Genomic DNA, 22,929 nt, shown 5'->3' on the forward strand with positions numbered 1-22,929 from the left:
AGCCTCAATATGCATTCAACAGCCGCATTTCCACCCCCTCCCCACACCCCGTTCCCTAACACACACAGTCTTTCACAACTTTAGGAATTTGTTTTTTAAAGAATCCAAGTCCACTGCCACAGTTAAGAAAAGTGCTTCCAACTTAAAGAGTGTATGTACCCCCAAAGTCTAAAAAGTCTGGAAAATCTGCACTAGAATCTACATCCAATGTAGAAAGCTGATACAACATCCAGTACAAACCACATACAATGTCCAGATTACAAATTTGAGCAATTCTGATTATTGTGATTAATCCATGTGCTAGTGCAAAACTAATACTATTTTACATAATAATTTTAAAAGGCTATAAGAAAATGATCACCCAAAACTACAAAATTGAGAATGTTGGGCCCAACCTCTGATTATAATCCCCATTAGTTAATCTGCCCTGGGTCACCCTGAGATTGCACTGTCTATACCTGTCAACAATAAGAAATAAGTACTTAAGAATTAGACACTTGGTTTATATAAAGTCTATTGCTGCAGGTGAGGGATGAATTCAGACACTTAGGTTTTCCTTATGAGCTCTGCTCTGAGTTCTTGCTTCCACTGAATTTACTCAAAAGATAGCCACAATGCATGTAGAGGGTACCACCCCTTTTCCACATCAAAACATACTACTATATATAAAATAACTAACTAACAAGGACCTACTGTATAGCATAGGGAACTATACTCAATATTTTGTAGTAACCTATAAGGAAAAAGAACCTGAAAAATTTTATATATATATATATATATATATATATATATATATATATATATGTATATATATATATATATATATATATATATATATATATATAACTGAATCACTTTGTTGTACACCTGAAACTAACCCAACATTGTAAATCAACTATATTTCAATTATAAAAAAAGAAAACACCCTGATAACTTTGAATCCTAAAATACCTGAGGCAAAATCTGTTTCTGTCTATTTGTTTTACTGAAAGTTTGGGTACTCGAGAGTTTAAACATGGCAACACCAGAAACAAATTTAAATTGAGTACTGAAGATCCTTCTTAGAAGTCCTTCAGCAACCATACCACAGGCAACCTCTCACTGGCTGCTTTTCCCCACTGGCCTCAGCTTCCCACACTGCTATCCCACACCCCACTTTCCTTATCTGATCTCCCCCCATCACCATATTCCCTACCTCTTGTTGACTTCTCAAGCAGAATGGTTTAACTGTCTCCAGATTTCTCTGGTCGGTGACTTGAAGCCCCACTGAACTCCATCAAGGAATCTTCTTAAACAAAGACTATTTTGTACCTAAGGTGAATTCTGAAGTCTGCCTTTAAGATTATTTTTCCCAGCCTGGCTACATTTAGATTGTGAAATTTGTGAGGCAGACGACCTGTGTCATCTAAGCTGATCAGAGTGACGGGGCAATAAAACAAGATACATATAGTGATTGAAGATACAAATATTATTATCTGTCTGGGATCTAGAAGCTCACCCAGTACCAAATAACTGCAGCATTATGTCCTATTCTGAAGGTATTTTATGAAAGATCCAAATGATTGCCTAAGCTGGTGCTACAGATTGCATCTTTCATTTTGTATCTATATTGTTTTTCTGTTAAGCCAAGTAATTAATACCATTATTAAAAATTATAGGGGCTTCCCTAGTGGTGCAGTGGCTAAGAATTCACCTGCCAATGCAGGGGACACGGCTTTGATCCCTGGCTGGGAAGATCCCACACGCCGCGGAGCAACTAAGCCCATGAGCCACAACTACTGAGCCCGCAAGCCACAACTACTGAAGACTGCGCGCCTAGAGCCTGTGCTCTGCAACAAGAGAAACCAAGAGAATGAGAAGCCGGCGCACCGTAACAAAGAGTAGCCCCCGCTCGCCGCAACCAGAGAAAAGCCCGCGCGAAGCAGCAAAGACCCAACACAGCCAAAATAAACAAAATAAAATAATGAAATAAATAAATTTATTTTTAAAATTATGGCATTAAATGTAAATAGAATATCCTTCATTATTAAATCTAAAATTTTTTTTAAAGAATTGTTGGGAGACAAGCCTGATTATGTGTGGATATAGATCAGAAAGAATTTTCCAAGAGTGCTAAAAAATCCATTTTTCAAAGCAGCACAAAATGTCCATGGGCAGCAAAGAATTATCACCCTTCAACAACAAAAAAAAATCGAAAGATATGAATACATAATAAAGTAAGTTTGCTTGCTCCACAATCCACTCTCAACTCTTCGTGACAACAATGGGAGAAAATTAACTGAATCAAGCTAACATTCTAATAAAATCTCCAGATTCTGTTCTGCCAAATACCATTCACGGTAAAACAGGGTGTTCTTTCTGTACTTTCGAGGAAATAAAATCTGGTTGTTTTTGTTTATTTGCAGATCACAGCTGCTTGAGTTTTAAGGTGATATTTTTCTTCAATGACCACTGATAAACAGGCAAAATAAACGGCCGTCCACTAGAAAGCAGTAAGACTTACAAGAAAATGAAAGGGGGAAAATATAAAAATATGGGTATCCTAGGTAGTTTGGGACATTTCTGGGGCTTTCTTTGGACTAGGAAATAGAAAGGTAGGTAACAGCAAACCTCTCAAGGAAAATAACTCATAGTAAACATACACATAAATGCAGCACAAGAAAAGGAATATTAAATCAGCAGTCGGAGTAAGGTGAATATAACTGCAAGAAGAAAATGGCTTTATTTTATTTAGGCAATATAGTTCACTCAAGCAAATTGAAGAAAATTGTAGATTCAGTCATTCGTTCAGTCAGCAAATATATCCAAAAAATAATTTTCATACTCTCTTCTAACTGGGACATTATAAAGGTCTATCAGATATAAATACGGTTTTATGGGCTCAAAATACATTTAAACAAATAAAATCACATCAAATACCCTAGTGTCTTGAAATATGCATTAAACACTCAGCACGCTTTTCTGAAAAAGCACTGGATATACTAGGTTTTATTTGTACATCAAAATAATAATTTCATGCACTGCATAGCTAAAGGAAGATAATATCTATAAAAGAATTGTCTCTCTAGATCAAAGCATGGCAGTTGCATCTTTTGAATTTTGATGCTACAATTAAAACTACAGTGATATGAATGCTAATGAATAAATAATGCTTTAAAAGCAGTATTTACATACACAATGCAATAATTTTCTGCTAAATTTTCTTTTTTGACTGTACGTTCAAAGAAGCACCATTCATGATGATTACTGTGTGCATGTAAGTGGTTGAAATGATCAGTATGTGACCAAGAGCTTTTCCCCAAACTGCTTTTGCCATTGCAGACATACAAATATATTGATTCTTTCACAACCTGCACTGACTTGGTTGGAATGTGTGTGTGTAACAGACTTCTGCGTCTGTATCTAAGGTTTTACCACAATGTTACAATTCAATTGAATTCTAAAAAATTTATAAAATCCTACTCTTTTTAAATTACTATGCTGGGCTATGTGAACAGAGTTCATCATACCTCCATGGGGCTTACCAACTACATATCCATCTTGGGGAGGTGGGTTTCTGAAGGCAGAGAATGTCCTGACTTGGCAAAGATGTGCAAAGGGAGCTGAGAAGCCACAGATGTGACAGTGTTCACTCAACTTCAGAATAAATTCATTTGTTCAATCTTGTTTATAAAGTGCCTACTATATGCCAGGCCCAATTGCTCTCCTTTCCTTCCCATATATCACACTGTATTGTCATGCTTTATATGTCTCTCTGGGCAATCCAGCACCATCGCATTACCTCCCATTAAACTGAAAGATTCTCAAAGGCTGGGACCTTGTCATATCAACTGATACATTGCCATGGACTCAATAAATATCTATGAAAGAATAAATAAATGGTAAATGTATAAAATGTTATGTTGTAAAGGCAGGGAAAGAGCTTCATGGAAGATGTGGCATTCTAGCTTAGCCTTAAAGAGAAGAAAGGGAAGAGAAGAGGGTTCTAAACAAAGGGAACAGTGTAAGCGAAGGCCTGGGAGTGGGGAAAGAGCAGGCATTTGGAGGAAGTCGGCAGTTGAATTGGTTGGTATATAGCAATGGTTCCTTCCTGGGGAGAAGGGCCCTGGCTTGTCACCAACCCCACTCAACTGTACCAGAATACAGGGGAGAGGGGGATGGCAAGCCCGACATATTGAAGTGACTCCCCAAGTCATTCTGAGGAGGATTCCTGGTAAGGAAACATTATTTATAAAGCGTGGGGGGGAGGCTAGAGAAATGATGAGGCAGGGAGAAGTAGCAGGCAAAGTTGCAAAGAAGTTCATCTTTGGGGTCCTCCTGTCCCCTGAATTCCCTTCAGTGGTCTCTGTACTCTACTCTTATCCCCATGTCTCATTCGCAAAGGCCCCCACTGATATGGTGGTGATAGCAATCCCTTCTAGCTGAGGGGGATTTCTTTAGTGAGTGGCCTTCCATTTAGTCACGATTCCATCCAATTCAGCATTCACTGACCAAGAGCCCACCATACACACGCCAGCATACTCCCCTCAGATGCCCAGATGAATGACGTCATCCCATCCTCAAGGATCTCACAGTCTAAAGGGTTTGCATTTTAATATCTAAGTACATACATCAAATGCTTTTAAGAACTAAAGGAATTGCCAATCGCACCAAAATAGGGAGAGATCTTGAAGCAAATAACCTTGCCCTAAATTCCTAAAACACCCCCAATTAAAAGTGTATCTGTTCTAAAATTGCTCCTGCCAACTGCCAACTTCCTATGTTAAATATGCAATATTCCATCAGCAAAACAGCTGGCTAAGCTAAACATCTATAGGGATCAGTGGTTCTTCTTCAGTAGAGACATTTTTGAATGAGAAACAGAAGTGATGGAGGAAAATCATTTGCATAATAGGGAGAGAATTCCAGGCAAGTCTCCTCTCAAAAAACCAATTGTTTTCTCCCTAAAGAGGCAGCTCTCCACCTGTTTCATCTCATCTCAAGCATTGTGTGAAAGGCATTGTCGGAAGGGTTGTGCTGCAGCAGGGTCCAAGGGTGTGTAAATGCACTTGACCCCCCAACTGGAACAAGAGTGGCCCCTGACCTTGCTGACCAAAGGCTCCTGGAGAGGCAAAGACCACAGAAGAAGGGAAAAGCGGGGGAGGTAAGAGGAAGATTGGCTGTGCAGGCATGGTTTTGTCCAGGAGAGCATATTGCTGGCCAGCCTGAGGCTGGAGAAGTTATTTCTTCTTCTGCCTTGGGCAGCACTGCTGTGACCTGGTCCCTACCGACCTTTCTACCTTTACCTCTATCGACCTCAACTCATACAATTTATGCTCTGATAATACCTAACTGCCGTTGTGGCCTTCTGTCACTCTCTCTCTCTCTCTCTCTCTCTCTCTCACACACACACACACACACACACACACACTTGCATCTGCTGCTCCTTCTACCCAAAACTCTACACAACTATTACAACCCCTCACCCTCTCCCCCATCCCCAGTGAGTCATTTAACTCTTACACAACCTTCATGGCTCGGCGCAGAAGTGATTTTCTCCAGGAAGCTCTCCCTGCTGCCTGTTTGTTTGTGCTGCCACAGCATCCTGGGTAGTCCTCACAAAATCAATCTCACCATCCTCTGAGCCCCTTGAAGTCCAGACCCTTACTTACTCATCTTTGTATCCTCAAGACTTAGTGTGGCATCTGGTAGGGAGTGGGTCTGGTACGTGTTGAACTGAATGGGATACCGTATGTCTGGGTGCTTACCATCTTGGGTCCAGAATGTAGGAAGTACTGGAGGTTTCGTGGGTTTCCCCAGACAGACTTGAGAGTCAGGAGCCTCAAAGTATAGAGGAGTTGGAATAGCTATGGCAACTGCCAAGAGAACAAGAACATAAGTCTGGAGGGAAAAAAAAGATTTCACCAAAATGCATGGGTCTGAGAAGAAGTTTTAGGACTGAAGCTTTGAAAAGCCCACGTTACCTGACTCCATAACAATTTTCATGGACTTCCCTGGTGGCGCAGTGGTTAAGAATCCGCCTGCCAATGCAGGGGACACAGGTTCAATCCCTGGTCCGGGAAGATTCCACATGCCGCAGAGTAACTAAGCCCACGCGCTACAACTACTGAAGCCCGTGCACCCTAGAGCCCGAGTGCTGCAACAACTGAGCCCACATGCCGCAATTACTAAAGCCTGTGTGCCTAGAGCCCATGCTCTGCAACAAGAGAAGCCACCGCAATGAGAAGCCCACGCACTGCAACGAAGAGTAGCCCCTGCTAACCGCAACGAAGAGGAGCCCCTGCTCACCGCAACTCGAGAAAGCCCACACATAGCAACGAAGACCCAACACAGCCAAAATAAATAAACAAATAGATAATTTACAAAATTTTTTCATAATACTGTCCTAGTGGACCAAGATGCTGGGGAGGGGGCGGGACAGAGGGAAGGGAAGTCCATTATTCACCTTGGTGTCCCATTGTGAAGCGCGTGAGACGTACTGGCTAGACAGATACACATTTAATAGTTCCTATATATCTGATTCATATAACTACAGAGCTAATTCAATGCTGTTCATACTATAATACGGCTTCTATGCTTCCCAAGTAATATATTCATTGTCAATTTAATTCATAGTTTAAAAACAAATCCCTTCAAATACTGTTAAGAGGGTCAATCAAATCAGGTGGCCCAAACTGGATGGTGTATTCATTACCCTGATGATTAACTTAGTGCAAGAAATGTGACCTGTTTCATGAACATAAAGACATTTTGTGGGAGCATGGGAAGTTCTGCTCTTGGGTCTAGGAATTCCCAGTTTGAGCCCAATGCTTGGTGAAGACAGAACTGGGCTCCTTACATGAGAAGAGTAGTGGGGAGAGATGGAGAGGAGGGAGGGAGGGAGTTGGGAGGAATGGAACAAAACTCAGTATAGTAGATGCCAAGGCGGCTAGGTTCCAGCCTCAGCTGCACCACTAACTCACTGTCCCTTGGCCTCTCTAGGCATCAACTTCCTCAATCTGAAAAACAAGGCAGATGGATGAGATGATATTATATCTCCTTTCTAAAAAAAAATATTTCACGCCTTTTTTTTTCCTGTCTTCTTTAATCCTAGTAAAAGAGCTATATCACAAATTCCCATGCATGTCTGGTTTATGAGCCATGTATTAGAGTTTAGAAAATATTCTGTGAAAAAAAAAAATTCTGTGATCAAGGAAGTCTTGGAAATGTTCCAGTCTCAGTCTTTCTGCAGAGTTCCAGACTCACATTTCTAACTGCCTGCTGGACAGCAATACCTAGATCCACCACAATCACCTCAAACTACTCAAAAGCCAACCTCATCATCCCCTTGCCTACCAAGCCCTGGGTCCTCTGCCTCTCTTTCCACTGTGACCCCATCCCACCAATCACTGAGGTTTTAAAACTGAGGACTCTTCTTGGACTCCTCTCTTACCCTCCATCCATCAAACCAGAACTTAGCCTCTGGAGCAGACTGCCTGAGTTTGGATCCAGGCTCTACCACTTAGATTTGTGACCCTGGGCACGTTCCTCACTTCTCTGTGCCTCAGTTTCCTCACCTGTAAGACGATGGTGGTCATAGCATCCATCTCCTAGGATTTTTCTGCACAGCCCTCAAAGAGGAGCAGTCACGCCTTTATTTTTAAAAGGCATGTCAGAGATATAATGTTTTAAAACTATGCTAATGCATATCATGCTTGATTTTTATTGCCTATTTTTATTATGCTTATAGTCAAAGATTAAAAATAAGAGTACACGTTGCTGTACTCTTATTTGCCTTCTAATCCAAGTTCCAACGGACTTCTGATGAACTGTCTTCTCCGAGGTACAAGAGAAGGACCTATTACTGGAGTAGCTTCCTTTGTTATAGACATTTAAAGCGTAGCAGTTACAGATGTTACAGAGAAATCATTTTTTAAGGCTTTATTTTCCCATCTTAAAAAAATATTTGATTTGAAAATATTTTTAACAAGTTACTCATCTCTTTTATTCACCAACAATTTATCAGTTGGAATAGGATTTCTCATTCACACATCTCGCTATTAGCACAAACCAGTAATCTTATCCACTACCTCACTTCGGGAAGAGAATTGGGGTGAAATCTAATGGATATTTCAAGCAACACATCAGTTAGTTCCTATAGTCTTTCACATTTTACGTTGCTTCCCTATATTCATCATTCATTTCTCTATCACCGCGAGGCCATGAGTATCAGAGGCAAAGATGTGTCATGATATCATCTGCTAAGGATCTAACAGATCGATGGCAGTCTTTATTCTTTCTGAAATAAACTCTGCCACCCTCTATGTGTATATATATATATATCCTTTTTATACATCCCAATCATATCCCTTTTATACATCCGCATTATAGATCCCAATCATATCCCTTCCACCTGTGATTGTAAATAATTCCAGATGCCTAATCAAGGAGGTTCCAAGCAGTTAACTTAGGAGACCCACAGGGCCCTTCTCAGCCGATCGCACCCTCCCGGCACCTTCCTGCCCGGCTCGCCTTTGGCAACACCCGGCCCTCCACCCCCTGAGCGCCGCCTCCGGGGCCGCTGCGCCGCGCCGCGCGCACCCGAGGCCACGTGACCCCGAGCCGCCATGGCGGCGGTGCCCGGCGGTCGCCGCTCCGGGTCTGCAGCGGGCGCCCACTTCTTCTGCACCGCGGGCCGCGGCCTGGAGCCCTTCCTGATGCGGGAGGTGCGGTCGCGGCTGGCGGCCACGCAGGTGAGTCGGCCTGGTCGCGCGCCCGGGCGGGAAGCAGGGCGGCCCAGTCCCCGCCCCTGGCCGTGGTGCCTCCCCGTTGGGGTCCGTCCCAGACCCGGGAAAGCGACGTGAGCCCCGCGCTCTCGGCCCGCGAACCCACGGAGGCGACGTCCCGGCCCTCGGAGTTCTGCTGGCAGGTCCTCTAATTACTGCCGGAAAGACCCGCCAGCCGTTTTTCCCTGCACATCTGTTACCGCGTACCCGTCACGCGTGAAGTTTTGTTAAAAAGAGGGGTTGACGCAAGTTACTTCATGGATTCTTTAAAAGAAAAGTGTTTGATAGTGCCTATAATTAGAATTAGACCTGTCAGAATCCTTTCTCCATCCTTTAAACGCAAATATAATCTTCAGGTTCAGCTGTTTTTGTCAGTTTCCCGACAATGATTATGTTTATCTCATAGGACTTTTGGGAGGATTAAATGATAAAGGGTGTGTAAAGTACACCTTAAACACGCAGTAAATAGTAGCTAGAAAAATTCTCTTGGAGGCCTCAGAGGAGGAAGTTAACAGTTGCTGGCATTTATACGCTGTTAATTTCAATGAAACGAAGAAGGTTTTAAACATCAGTTTAGGTTCTAGGACATGCTGAGCCTGGTTCTTGAAAACAGGAAAAGGATGTAATAGAAAAGTGCTCCAGTATCTTGCTGGGATATATATGACAGCGTGAATGATGTGTTTTTGGAAAATGAAAGCTTAATGAAAGAAATTGACCACTCCACTCCCAGGACTCCTGCCGTGCTGAAGGTCCACAAAAGGAGTTTCAGTGATGAGGGGGTGGGGAGAGGAGGATAGAGGGGTCATGAAGAATGGCATCAGTCTTTATTAGACTACCTGCCATTTGTGGTTTTGGTCACAGAATGTCATGGAGTATTGAATGTAGCTAATCTAAAAAAGCAACAAGAGCAACTGCTGACATGGATTAAGCATTTAATATGTGTCAGACACTTAATTTTCACAACTGCCCCATGTTATGAGGTAGGCTCCACATTTAACAGAAACGGAAAATGAAGCACAGGTAAAGTCCAATAAAATATTCAAGTCATGGAACCAGAAAATGGCAGAGCTGGGATTCAAACCCAAGCTGTCTGTGAAATCAGGCATGAGCATATTATCATGTTCAACCCAGGCAGGCTGGGACCTGGGTCCAGTTCCTTAAACACCGTGTGGCCATGACATCTTGCTGCACTGATTTTTTAAAATGTTAACGTAGAGTTCTTGGTATGAAAAGTAGATGGCTTGACCCAGTCTGCGTATGCAGCATTATTAGAAAAATGTTGGTCTCTGCTTGTTCTCAGTCTTTGCCATTTGCTTCTCCGTGGTGTGGTTTCATATGTTCCTCTATCCTCTATGTTTCCTGTAAATTGGAGTCCTGTAAGTTATAGCTAGCACTTGGTCACATTCAGGTTTGATTTTTTTTTTCTCCTGGTAGTGGGGCAAGCCTCTCTATAGGTTCCTGTGTATTTTTAAATATTTAATTTATAGCATATAAATATATTATATACTATACTATGTAGTGTGTAGAGTACTTTAAAGAAATGTGTTGGGTAAAATTAAGCTTTACTTTGTAATAATGTTTAATGTGTTAAATACTGTTATTTATTATAACAATAAAAGTAGGAACAGGGCTTCCCTGGTGGCGCAGTGGTTGAGGATCTGCCTGCCAATGCAGGCGACACGGGTTCGAGCCCTGGTCTGGGAGGATCCCACATGCCGTGGAGCAACTAGGCCCGTGAGCCACAACTACTGAGCCTGCGCGTCTGGAGCCTGTGCTCCGCAACAAGAGAGGCCGTGACAGTGAGAGGCCAGCGCACCGCGATGAAGAGTGGCCCCCCGCTCGCCGCAACTAGATAAAGCCCTCGCACAGAAACGAAGACCCAACACAGCCAAAAATAAAAAATAAATTATTAAAAAAAAAAGTAGGGACAGTAATTTTGAAGATAGTAGAGGTGTCTCCAATGCCAGCTGACCAGGAGGGCCTGTCAGTTGATTAATCACATATCAAAGACAATTAACCCAGGTCCTTTTTTTTTACTTTTTTAGTGGGGTCATGATGATAGAGGGTAGTGGGGTACAGCTAAGCAGATAGTTGTTTCATAGTTTTTCCTTTAATGTAGTAAAGTATATATTTTTAATTCTCTCTTCTAAAATGATCCAAAAAAGCTCACACGCCACCTCAGTCCTTCACTTAGCACTTTAAAATTAATTCCGAAATTAAATGGCATCTGTAGAATTAGGAAAACTTTGGTATCTCCCTATATACCATACTTTTTTGCATAGGCTTAAGCTTTTCATCTTTGTGTCAGACTTGAATCCCTGAATTTTAAAAGAAAGGTAAAACTGCTAACTGCTTAGATAATGCTAGCCGATAACAGAGCTATTTTTTTCTTTAATAAAGTCTGTTATTTCATCTTCTGAAGTGTTAGACATAAAACCAGCTGGTTTTAGACAGTTTTTAATGATTTAATTCCAAATGGAAAAAACAGATTGGATATATAAATAAATTTTCAAGTAACAAATACTGGGATGAAATATTCTAAAATGCCAGTTCTCCCTAATTATTGTAATTGAATATGATCAGTTACAAACAAACTAAAAGAAAACGAGTAATGGTAGCTTCACTGTTTGAAATCATAAACACCAAAATTCATTTCTCTACTACTTTGAGATACAATGTCTTTACAAAGGGTGAACTGTTAAAGTGCTTTCATATATATGATTGATTCTCACAGTGGCTGTTTTACAACTTCGTAGACTACTTCTGATTACGTGCTCATTTCTTGTAAAAGGAATGTAGGCCTAATGTTAATTTTTTAAATAGAGAGAATAATGTTGCTTTTGGTTTTGAGAATGTATTTAGCATTTTAATGCCTCAACACATATTATTCTTATGATTGGATACCCCAAATAAATTAAATGACCTTTTAGGTCCTCTTAATTAACTTTATTTTCAGTCAACTGTCTTTTTGGTTTTTTGTTCTCCACATCCCCCTCAAAAAAAGACATTTTTGGAGGAAGTTCATTATGTAAACTGTTTCCCTTGATACTCAAGTAAATGAGAAAAGATAAGATCTTTGTACAATTAAATAACTAATGTCTAGACTACTTAGGTTAAAATCACTGGTCTAGATGTTTGCATCAGTTTGTTTATAAGACTTGGATCTTAAAACCATACATTTTCAGTAAAATATTTATTTCAGTTCCCCCAGAATCTTGACAAGGTATTTCATGTCTGTTAACCTGTTTTGTGATGGCTTAACATCAGCTATATTTTTAGGTCAAGTAACATAAAATCTAAACTTCTAAAAATTTACTTTTTAAAACTGTGTCTCCAAGTTCTAGGCACTTTTGAGGTATATATTTAGTTTTGACTTTAGTGGGAAAATGTCACCTTTGTAATGAGAAAGAAGTAAATTGTAGAAACCAGAAGTTCTTGTTTTAGTTACTTCACTGTCCCCTTAAATACTGATTCCTAAACATTCTTCTCATTCCCTTCTCCCTCCATCTCTCCTGGTCAGCTGCATTGCTGGTACCTAAGCTATTTGGGTTTTCTTTTTTATTTATTTGTTTTTTCAGCTCTATTGAGGTATAATTGACATACAACATTATGTAAGTTTAAGGTGATTTGATACATTTATATACTGCAAAATGATGACCACCATAGCATTAGCTAACACCTCCATCCCGTCATATAAGCACCATTACTTTTTTGTGGTGAAAACATTTAAGATCTACTCTTTTAGCAACTTTCAGCTGTATAATACAGTATTACTAGCTGTAATCACCATGCTATATGTCAGAGCCGCAGAACTTTTTACTCTTATAACTGGAAGTATTGGGGTTTTAACTGTTATCAACCTAGGGCTTCCCCAGTAGAGATTCTTCTTCATCAAGCTAGAGTGGTAACCTCAGAAATTACCATCCCCAAAGCTTAATTAGACTAGGTCAGATCAAACATACAACAGTTGGAGTTCAAATTCCCATTGAATGGGAGCTACCTACACACATGGGATACCCCAAATTCCATGGTTGCCTCAGTCCTAGGAAATGACTTAAAACCATGTCAGTCAGCCCATGGCCACTGCTAAAAGGAGAATGCTAGGACTATCCACATCCATCCTGAACTTGAGGGGGTTGGATAGACCCAAAAGGTTTAGGATTCCATTGGCATAAGCACCATTTGCTGTACCTCATTCGACTCTCTGTGAGTCAGTGCTCTTTTCATTTTCCGTTCTTCCCTGACTTCGACCACATAGCCATCCTGTCTCCACAACCTCTTTCTGTTTGATGCATACTTCTTGCTTCTGTCCATTTTCCAGTTCCCACAGCCAAATGGTTCATTATTTCTTCCTCAGTAATCTACTTCTTCCTCCAGCATCACATTCAACACTCAGTCCTTTATGCCTCTTCCACGGTAATTTTTTCTGCCAGCTAATTTAGTGCTGTCATAGTTTTCATCAAAAGCCTATAACGCTTGACCGTTAGCATCTGTGATACTCGAAATTTCGTGACCGTTATCAACCCGGCCTGAGCTACACCATACATCCACCTGACACCATCAGTCAGCATCACACAGCAAATGTTGCCATGCTGACTTACAGTTTACTTCAGCCAGGTTGTCACTCCCATCTGCGTGTTCTTGCCCTTTTTTCTTTTGTTACAATCCCTCTTCCCAAGTCTTATAGGATTCTTCCCCGAGACTTTTACTAACGATGGCTTCCATCATTAGTAAATAAGGTGCTACTTATTGTACCTACAACTTACCAGTGCGTTTATTAAGTTAAGTTTTTTGTTTTCTTCTGGGTTTAATGCAGGTTGTTGTCTTATAAATTTTACATTTTAATTTGTATGTCAGTGTATGCCTATTACATTATTATTCATCTTTAAGATTTATACTGTATGCTTTCTTGTAGACCACAAGGTAGATGTTTAAGAAATACCTACTGATTATTTTAACCTTGGGCTAGACACCTCATTTGTCCTCTCCATTATACCTTTCCTTTGCCCACTCTTAACAGTTGTGTGAGATTTGATAATTAATGAGTATTTTGTGTTCTATTTTTTTAGTAGTGTGTGCACACACACACTTTCCAAAAGGTAACATAGAAAGATTATGATCTTGCTCACTGACTATGTGACTTCATACAAATTATTTAACCTCTCTAAGCCTCAATTTCCTAATCTATAAAATGGGGATGATAAAATCTACCTTAGAGGGTTGTTATAAGGATGAGGGGGGGAAAAAATGTATTCAGAGTGCCTAGTACAGTGTCTGATAAATAATAGATACTTCAGAAATGGTCATTTTTATTATTGTTAGTCTAGGTGCCATGTTTTAATTCATTAATACCTATTTTTTCTATCTCTAGGTTGAATATATTTCAGGAAAAGTTTTTTTCACCACCTGTTCTGACTTGAATATGCTGAAAAAATTAAAATCTGCAGAAAGGTTATTTTTACTGATTAAAAAGCAGCTTCCGTTGAATGTTTCTTCTGTAAGTAAAGGTACAGTGTATACCTATTGCTCTTACCCCCCATGACATATTGTACTCCAAAGTTTTCTGCTTGGTAATTAATATGTAGCCATTTCACATTTTTAAGATTCATTCAGACCCATGGGATCGTTAATTAGTTATTTTTCTGTATTTCCTGAACATCATCACCTAATTATGTCTCTTCTCTTTGCAGTCTGCTGCCTTTCTTCTGAGATTGTAGTGTCCTAAGTCACATTTCTTCCTTAAGAATTACGATCAGACACCTTCTCTAGAGCTATGTATGGTCAGTGCATTTATTTAGATTTAGGAGCATGTGATAACCCAAAATGCATTGATTTAATAAATTGGTCAAAACTTTCACCATCTAAATTTTAACTGATGAGTGATATAATTGGAAAAATACTACATAGTAAAATTTCCTGTTTGGGGAACTTTAACTGTTTTGAAAAAACTTACACCCATTTATAAAGCATTAGAGTTAAAGAGGGCTTGAGAGATTTCTTGTCCACTCCCTAATTTTATAAATATGCTGCTGAAATAATGTAAAGATCTTGATAAAAGCAACAAAAAAGGATCAGATACATCTGGCTAAAACATTGCCTTAAACCTCATTTTGATTGCTGCTTGTGCACAAGAGACCATGTCATCATATAGTCTATAATAAAATGTGTCAAGAAAGATACAAATGGCAAGAAATCAAGACAGGGCAGAAAAATTGTTTTAAAGCAAATCCTAGGGTATTATATTGTGGGGTCAGTAAAATTTCATCCCAGTATTCCACACACTTTCATCTTTAGAGAACTACAGTAATTATTCTTGGGTCATCTTGATGGCCCTTGTTCATCAAGGAAAGGTTACATTTTATCGAGCATGGCTGGCAGTCCCTAAGTTATGAGTCGGTTGTATATCTGAAGTGTTACTTTGTGGAAACTCCTTTTAGATCTGTGCTAATATTGTATGGTCTAAAATAGTCCCAAGATTCAGTTGCTCTGTTTTTGAGCTCTGTGTTTTGCAATTTATTCTGTTTTTTTAAACTTAATTTTTGTAGGCAAGATCAGCATTATTTTAAAGATCAACACATGCTTTAGGTCTATAAGTATATTGAAGAGATGCATATGTTATCGTAGGACAAATGATCTTGCTAAAGAAAATGATAACTTTGTAGGAATTTTAAAACAGTTTTGACGTTAAGTATGGAATATACAAATGAACTTTATTCTGCACAGTATTCTTATGTTAAATTATATAAATTCCAGATGAAAGGGAAGTCACTATTCATGTAGCAATTTAATAAAATTTCTTATTTTAAAGAAATAAAGGTAATGGGATTTGGGGGTGAAGAATAGCTTCAATAAAGGGTAAACTGAGATTTTATTTATTTAGGAAAAATATTTAATGAAATGCAGAAACTTACAAATGATGATCCTGAAAGTTGGTTGAATGCCATTTCAATTTGGAAAAATCTTCTTGAACTTGATGCAAAAAAGATAAAACTTTCTCAAAAAAATGCTAACTCACTAAAAAGAAAAGTGGGAGAAAATGACATCATTGCTAAGAAATTGAAAACAGAACAAATGCAAGAGATACAAGAGAATAAGGAATGCCAACTGGAAAAACAAATAGAAGAAGAAACACTGGAGCAAGGAAATTTTACCACTAAAAGAGACAAATCTCAAGAAGAACTTCAGAACGATGTAGCAGAAGCAGTTGATACTCATAACCAGAACGACTTAACTTTCAGAGTTTCCTGTCGCTGCAGTGGAGCCATTGCAAAGACCTTTACTGCACAGGTACACTTTCCCCCTCCAGAGTGGGTTACCATTTTCTAAAAGAACTTATTACTCTTTAGATCTAAAAAGAGGTGAAAACCTTTCTCAGAATACATAAACCAGGCCCAGACAGAAAACTAGGCCTAATCTCATATAACTAAATCTCTTCTAAAAATGCATTTTCCTTCTTAACTGTACCTCAGATGCTTAAGAGGAATAGTATGCCATTCTATGTAAAGACTTCCTTTTACTTTCTCCCTAAAAGTTTCGATAAACGAATAGATATCCTTTACATTTGGAAATCCTAATATCATGGTCTGAAGCTTTTAGGCTTTCTCTGTAGTTCGGTTCTGTGTTTCTTGAATTGTTGCTCTGCACCAGGTCCTGCATGTGGGATTGTCCCAGGACCCAGATGCAAATACACAGATGGACGTAAAAGGAGAGCAAACACCACGAACAGACCCTACAAAGTTCAGTAATATAAAGGGCATAAGCCTAGGTCCTTTGGCCAGTCTTAAAATCAGACAGACCCTTAAGTTTGAGCCTAATGCTATTGCTGGTAATTTTTAAATATATAGGATTGCCATAGCTAAAACAGTTCATCTTTCAGCTTGCATCTGTTTCCTAAAACCCAGAATGACCGTATTTATCAGGCCATGATCTGGTTATTTCATGTATCTAAAATTACAAGAATAAAGATTACATACAAGTAGACGTTAATGCCATAGGATGTGTTGGGGGTGGAAGAGGTAAAATGTACCCTTTTTGCCTTGAGTAGAAAATGCTTTCGTGTGATATTTTAATATTGTAACCTTAAATTACCATCAGATAGTCTGATTGATTTTCCTGCAAACTCTGTTAGTTTTTGCTTACATTTAAACTTAAAATTTTCATTTTTAGTATATTCTTTTCTATAACCTGCTGCTTTTCCAGGAGGTAGGAAGAGTAATTGGAATTGCTCTCATGAAACAGTTTGGATGGAAAGCAGATTTGAGGAATCCAAATTTAGAGGTAATGAATGTTCATTTTATTTTATATGCTTATAACCTAATTCTTTAAAGACAATGCCAACTATTCTTTTTTTAAATTGAAATATAGTTGACGTAAAATATTATGTTTCAGGTGAACTACACAGTGATTCGACATTTGCATACATTACAAAATAATCACCATGTTAAGTCTAGTAGCCATCTGTCCCCATGCAAAGTTATTACAATATTATTGCAATGTCAACAACTTTTACTGTGCTTTTCAATTTTGCTTTAGAGTTTTAAAAATCATGTCTACATGGATCCAGCAGTCTGTTTCCTCTTTAGCAATAGAATACTGCAGATAATTTTGCTAGTAGTTTTCACTGTGAAAATGTCTCATCCAAATAGGACTTTTGGAATGGAATTGTTTAGTCACAGTTAAACTGAACATTTAACATAAGGTTGCAGAGATGCTCTCTATAATCACTATAATAAATAACAAGTCTGTATAATAAGAAATTCTAGCTAATGGTAAAAAAAAAAATTGGAAAACAAAAAGGCCAATACAAAGTTAAATAGTGTGTTAATCGTGGCTTTGTTAGGGTTTGGGGATTATTTTTCTTTTTCTCTATTTTCAAAATCAATTTAAGGAGGTTACACAATTTTTAATTAGAACAAAGTAAACACATGGGAAAACAAATTCTAGCTATAAAAAATATTCTTCACTATTTTTTGAAAACCATCTCATAAATTTGACCAGTTTAGTCACTTTTATGATTCGTTAATTCATACATTTATTGTTATATAGCTTTAAATGGAGTAATGGCTGGCCAAACCAGAAGATTTTGTGTTGTTTTTCAGTTTTGTTATTTGATATTTTTTGCTTTTAATAAGTCGTGCCTCTTTTATATTCTTTATTGCTGTTATGCAAAATATTTTGACCTCAAGAATGTTTTGACATAAGGGTGTCTTCCTTCATCTGCCCCTTTCCACTTTTCTTATCTTCTGCTCTCCTGGTTTCCTCCTCTCCATCTCTCCCTGACTCTATCTCACTGTCTCAGAATTATAGTTTTCTCATAGTTTAGCTCATAAATAAATATATCTAATTTAATTCCTATCATCCATTTAATGCAATTAATAACAGCTATTGGTAGAAATAATCAACACAAAACAAAATTGACAACAATAGAATCACACATAGTAAAATCCGTGACCAAAATTGACAGAAGAAACAAATCTTAACAAATTTTGTTCTGTACAGTTAATAGAAAAACCTTCATAGTGGGGAAAGCTATACCTGATAACATTTGATATATAAAAATATCAGTATATCATATCTTTAATATAACTTTTAAATAGAAAAGAATGAATCCCAATTAGTAGTTTTGCTAAAGTGAATAATATAAAAAATTGGAAAGTTTAGCTTCAGTAATCAAGGAATTAAACTGACTAAATGGAGTTCACTCCAGATTATTCTTTTCTTAATAAAAGTTTATCAATATTGGAATAATTCTGATTAAACTATATTAAAATACCTTTGGGGTGAAAGTATCAGGAATCAAATGTTCTTGAGGTCAAACAGCAGAATTAGAGAATTCCATAAGCCTCATCAGGCTACAGAAGGAGGGTTCTTTAAAATTTATGTGGGCTACTAATTATAACTTGAGATATTTAAATCCTCATCATGGCCTATCATGACGACTACAGCTGACACTGCTATACAACTTAAAGGAAGGTGGTTAAGAGAGTAAATCCTAGGAGTCCTTATGACAAGGAAAAAGTTTTTCCTTTTTCCCCTTCTTTTCCTTTTATCTATATGAGAAGATGGATGTTAGTTGGACCTATTGTGGTAATCATTTCACAATATACGTGAATGAAACCTTCATGCTATATGCCTTAAACATATAGAGTGATATATGTCAATTATTTTTCAATAAAACTGGGAAAAAAATAACCAGGTAATAGGAAGAAGCTCCCCTATAAATAGTAGGGAGGGAAAAGGTCACACTTGCTACAGTATATTTGGCTTAAAGAAAGTTTTCTGTTAACCATGGCATCAAGTCTTATTTGAGGCTAGAATTAGGGTAGATTTAGGTAGTTGTCTCTAACCTAAAATGATGAAAAATCTAATTTAGTTAAGGTAATTCAAAGAATCGCTGGGAAGAAAGGTGACCTTGAGTTCTTCGTAATATGATTCTCAATATAACTTGTATACAATTTGACCTCAGAATTTTTCTATGAGACGTACTTAAAATTTACTTTGCCTCTGCTCAGTAAAAAATATTATGGAAAATTTTTCTGGATATGACAAAGCCTTGGAATTTCTTATTAAAATATAGGTTGTATCGGTTCAAAATGGAAGTTTTCAAATTGTCAGTCATTTGGTAATGCATTTCCTGTTCCATTTTAACTTCTGTATTTGTTCTTTCAGATCTTTATACATCTAAGTGACATTTACTCTGTGGTGGGAATTCCTGTGTTCAGGTAGATATTGTTTCTAAGTTTCAGGCTTGTTCCTTAGTAGAGTTTGTAAAATTAAGAACTTTGTGCTTTTATTTATAGTATGAAAGAAACATTGATATATCAGAGGGGGCTAAAGGCAAAGCATTTGAGTTCTTTGCTTGAGCCAGTAAAGTGTTTTCACGGAGCTCAGTAGATATGATCTGATCGGACTAGAGCTGTGAAAGATTTGATCACAATAACCCACTGATTACATGATTCATACTGAAAATTATATCTAATTATTTCTATTATTAAATGATTTTCACAGGCCCATATTTAAGCTAAAATTTTTAGTCTGTTGGTCTCTTGGATTTTTTTATTAAATTAGAAAATACAACACAGTTCTTAAAAGTCACCTTAAACATTCTTCAAATTTTATTGCAGTTCTTTTGTTGTGGGAGAGTAATTCCAGTTTTTAAAATCTTCTTCAGGTTTTCTCCCTAGTTATGTTGGGTACTATATAATAATAAATGCAGTTGATTCCTTTTCTTAACTTATTGAACCCTTATCATACGACAGGTCCTTTTTCTAGGTGCTTTGGGAAGAAAGAGCTGGTTGGATGATGGAAATAGGGATTTGCAGTTTTTTGGGAACATGTGAATATTGTTGGCATCTCCAAAACATTTTATGTGCAAAGCCCTGTTTACACAGTATAAGGTGATTTAGATACCCCTTCTCTCGGTGATTCTAGGCATGGAATGTTTTTAAAATCCTAAAAGTGCTATAGGAATACCTCACTTACCCTAAGCTCACATCTGTGCATGTGTAAGCCTGAATCAGGATGTAAAAAGGAATGCTGAAGGTCACTGTAATAGCTTTTATCAAATGGTGCACCATAGCAGTTGATTAGCACCATGCTGAGAACACTGTAGACGTTCAAGAAGTGTTGAATGATTGAGTTCCACTGTGTGCTAGTTATAGGGTAGCCCCACTAGCCTCTAGATTACAAAAATCCTGCACCAAGTAATATTTCTTGTCACCTTAACACACACGAGGTCATCACATGCCTCAATGCCCTGTTGGTTTCCCTTGGCCCCCACCTACCCCAGTAGCCTACCAACTCTCCCAGACGAAACCTAACCCTCTGTTTTATACCTACACCTACAAGGTGTCCAGGCTGCCCTACTCCAGTGCCTTTTGAAGTCCCAGGCCCCAACCCCTGCAGAATATTTGTAAAACTGGGTTTTTTTGTTGTTTTTTTTTAGCAATTTTGTCTACCATGGTTTTTTTTGATTTTATAGTAGTCGACAGGAAAGGTGGGAGAAACTGAAAGATGGCCACATTTCAACCTAGTGTAATTATTGATAGTCACCAAGACAAGGGTAAGGAAGACTAGTAAGACAGTAAAATATGAAATATATTTTTAGAAGGATTCATAAAGCAGCTAAATATTCTTTAACACTTTGGCCCCTAAAAGGGTGAGCGTAAGTGTCTAGAATATTGATTTATAAGGAACATTTCATCCCCAGCAGGGCTGAATGATGCAGTATGAATGTATTTAGATTTTTGGCACCAAATAAAAGAACTCATTTTTAATTTGTAATCATATATAAAAATGCTAACTTTCATGCTCTTTTATTATTAACTTAACAAATATACATATATATAAGTTTTTATATGTGTTTTTAAAAGGTGTACAATTTTATTTAATGCTTGCTAGACACCCTCAAGAAGTCATGCTTATGGCATCTCAAGTAATAACTGGTAATTTAACCTAAAAGTTGACAAATAAAAGGTATGTATCTGAAAATTAAGGCTCAGACCCTGAATGAGCAGTGGCCGAAAATAAGATTGCATTAGACGCTCTGTGATTAGTCTGTTTCACTACCTCAGCGAAGGAAGGAAGCAGTCACGAAGTGTGTTGATTAAAACAGTTCGCCATTGTGTGCGGCAAGGGAGGCGTATGAAGAACTGAAAAGCAGATAGCGGTGGACGAGAGAAGTGACGGTGGAGGTCAGAAACCGTAACCTGGTGACCCTGACAAGAGAAGAAAGTCAGAAGTGATGGAACAGAGGACAGAGCAGCCATTGAGTTTGAGGGACACACAGAAATGTGTATCTTAGTAGCACATCACCTGGTACAGTAAGCATAGTGGATAAGGACCATGGACTTCAGTTCCCCCTTCTCCACAAAATAACTCTGTGAGCTGGGGCATATTATCACATTCCTCTGCTATAAAATCAGGAAAAGGATGGTATCTGCTTCCTAGCTTTGTAGTTGGGATTAAATGAGACAACACACATGAAAATGAGATAACTGCTTTTGTGATAGAGTAAGTGGTGAATAAATTTCAACTATTCTATTTTTAAACAGATCAGCAACTAGGGAGGGAAGGGGAGAAGCATTTACCAGAGTAAGATTAATTCATTCAATTAATTTCAAGTGAAATTATCTAATGAGTACTTACTCTGTGCTAAGCATTGTGCTACATATCCAGTGTTCAAAGATGAGTAAGATGGTTATTAAACACAAGGAATTCACTCTAAGGGGGGAACAGATATGTGGTCAGTGCTTGATTGGAATTAGAAAAGAGGGCCTAACTGATGGAGGACAGGTGAGCAAAAGAACACAGAAGAGTATCACTCAGTGTATCACTTAAATGGAGAATAATAAGCAAGGATATCTCAAGTGGACAAGAGAAGGCAAGGATCTTACAAGCAAGGAACTGCATGTGCAGAGGCATGGAGGTGTGAGGAGGCTTGAGGTACATGGGGGACAGCAAGTAGTTTCGGTATAGATGGGACAGGGAATGCATAGGGAGAGTGGTAGAAAAGGAGACAGAGGATTGGGAATGAGTCATGAAGTGTCTTATAAGCCGGGTTAAATAACTTGAGTTTTATTCTAAAAGCAGTAAGAATTTGAAGCAGAAGAGTGTTGTGATTAGGTTTGTGATTTTTAAAAAATTACCAAGGAAATTATATTTTAAAGTGGAAGGGAAATAAAAAAAGGGGGGTTAAACTCTTATACTGGTTCAGGCAATGAATGATGAAGAAATGAACTAAGGCAAAGTTGGGGGTAATAAAAAGGAGGCCGTGCATTCAAGAAAATGTTAGGGAGTCTAGAATAACTTACAGATATCTGATTTTGGCAACCAAGAGACACTGGTGTCAGTCACTGAGATATAAAATATGGGGAAAGGAAGTAGTTGTGTGTGCAGTGAAACATGTCCAAGTAGATATTTAAAGTTGCAGCTCTGGAGTTCAGGTGACAAGTCTCAGCTGGAGGTGTAGATGAGATTACCCAGTACATAGATGGTAAGTGGCCTAAGAAAATGAAGACGTATATCAAGAGAGTAAATACAGGGAAAGGAGAGTGTACTTAGTTTATATCTGTAAATTTTGCAGTACTTAAAGAACCTCCAGGTAAAAGATGTCCAAACACACGTTTGAAGATAAAGATCTGGGATTCAGGGGACAAATCTAGGC

General features: G+C 38.3%; 1 protein-coding gene across 6 annotated transcripts in view; it reads left to right on the forward strand.

Annotated features, from left to right (window-relative positions):
- The first annotated feature begins 8,600 nt into the window (after positions 1–8,600).
- THUMPD2 (THUMP domain containing 2) overlaps positions 8,601–22,929 on the forward strand; it is a 45,830-nt gene continuing 31,501 nt past the window's right edge. For 5 of the 6 annotated variants that reach the window (XM_036873608.1, XM_036873610.1, XM_036873613.1 and 2 more), the window contains exons 1-5: positions 8,601–8,732; positions 14,137–14,272; positions 15,646–16,052; positions 16,965–17,042; positions 19,434–19,486. In XM_036873608.1, the coding sequence (XP_036729503.1) occupies positions 8,607–8,732; positions 14,137–14,272; positions 15,646–16,052; positions 16,965–17,042; positions 19,434–19,486 (800 nt within the window). In that variant the 5' untranslated portion in view covers positions 8,601–8,606. Of the gene's footprint in view, positions 8,733–14,136; positions 14,273–15,645; positions 16,053–16,964; positions 17,043–19,433; positions 19,487–22,929 lie in introns of those variants that run through there. The other variant, XM_036873612.1, reaches the window with a different exon arrangement.

The sequence above is a fragment of the Balaenoptera musculus genome, chromosome 13 (genome assembly GCF_009873245.2).
Source record: "Balaenoptera musculus isolate JJ_BM4_2016_0621 chromosome 13, mBalMus1.pri.v3, whole genome shotgun sequence".
NCBI lineage: Eukaryota > Metazoa > Chordata > Mammalia > Artiodactyla > Balaenopteridae > Balaenoptera > Balaenoptera musculus.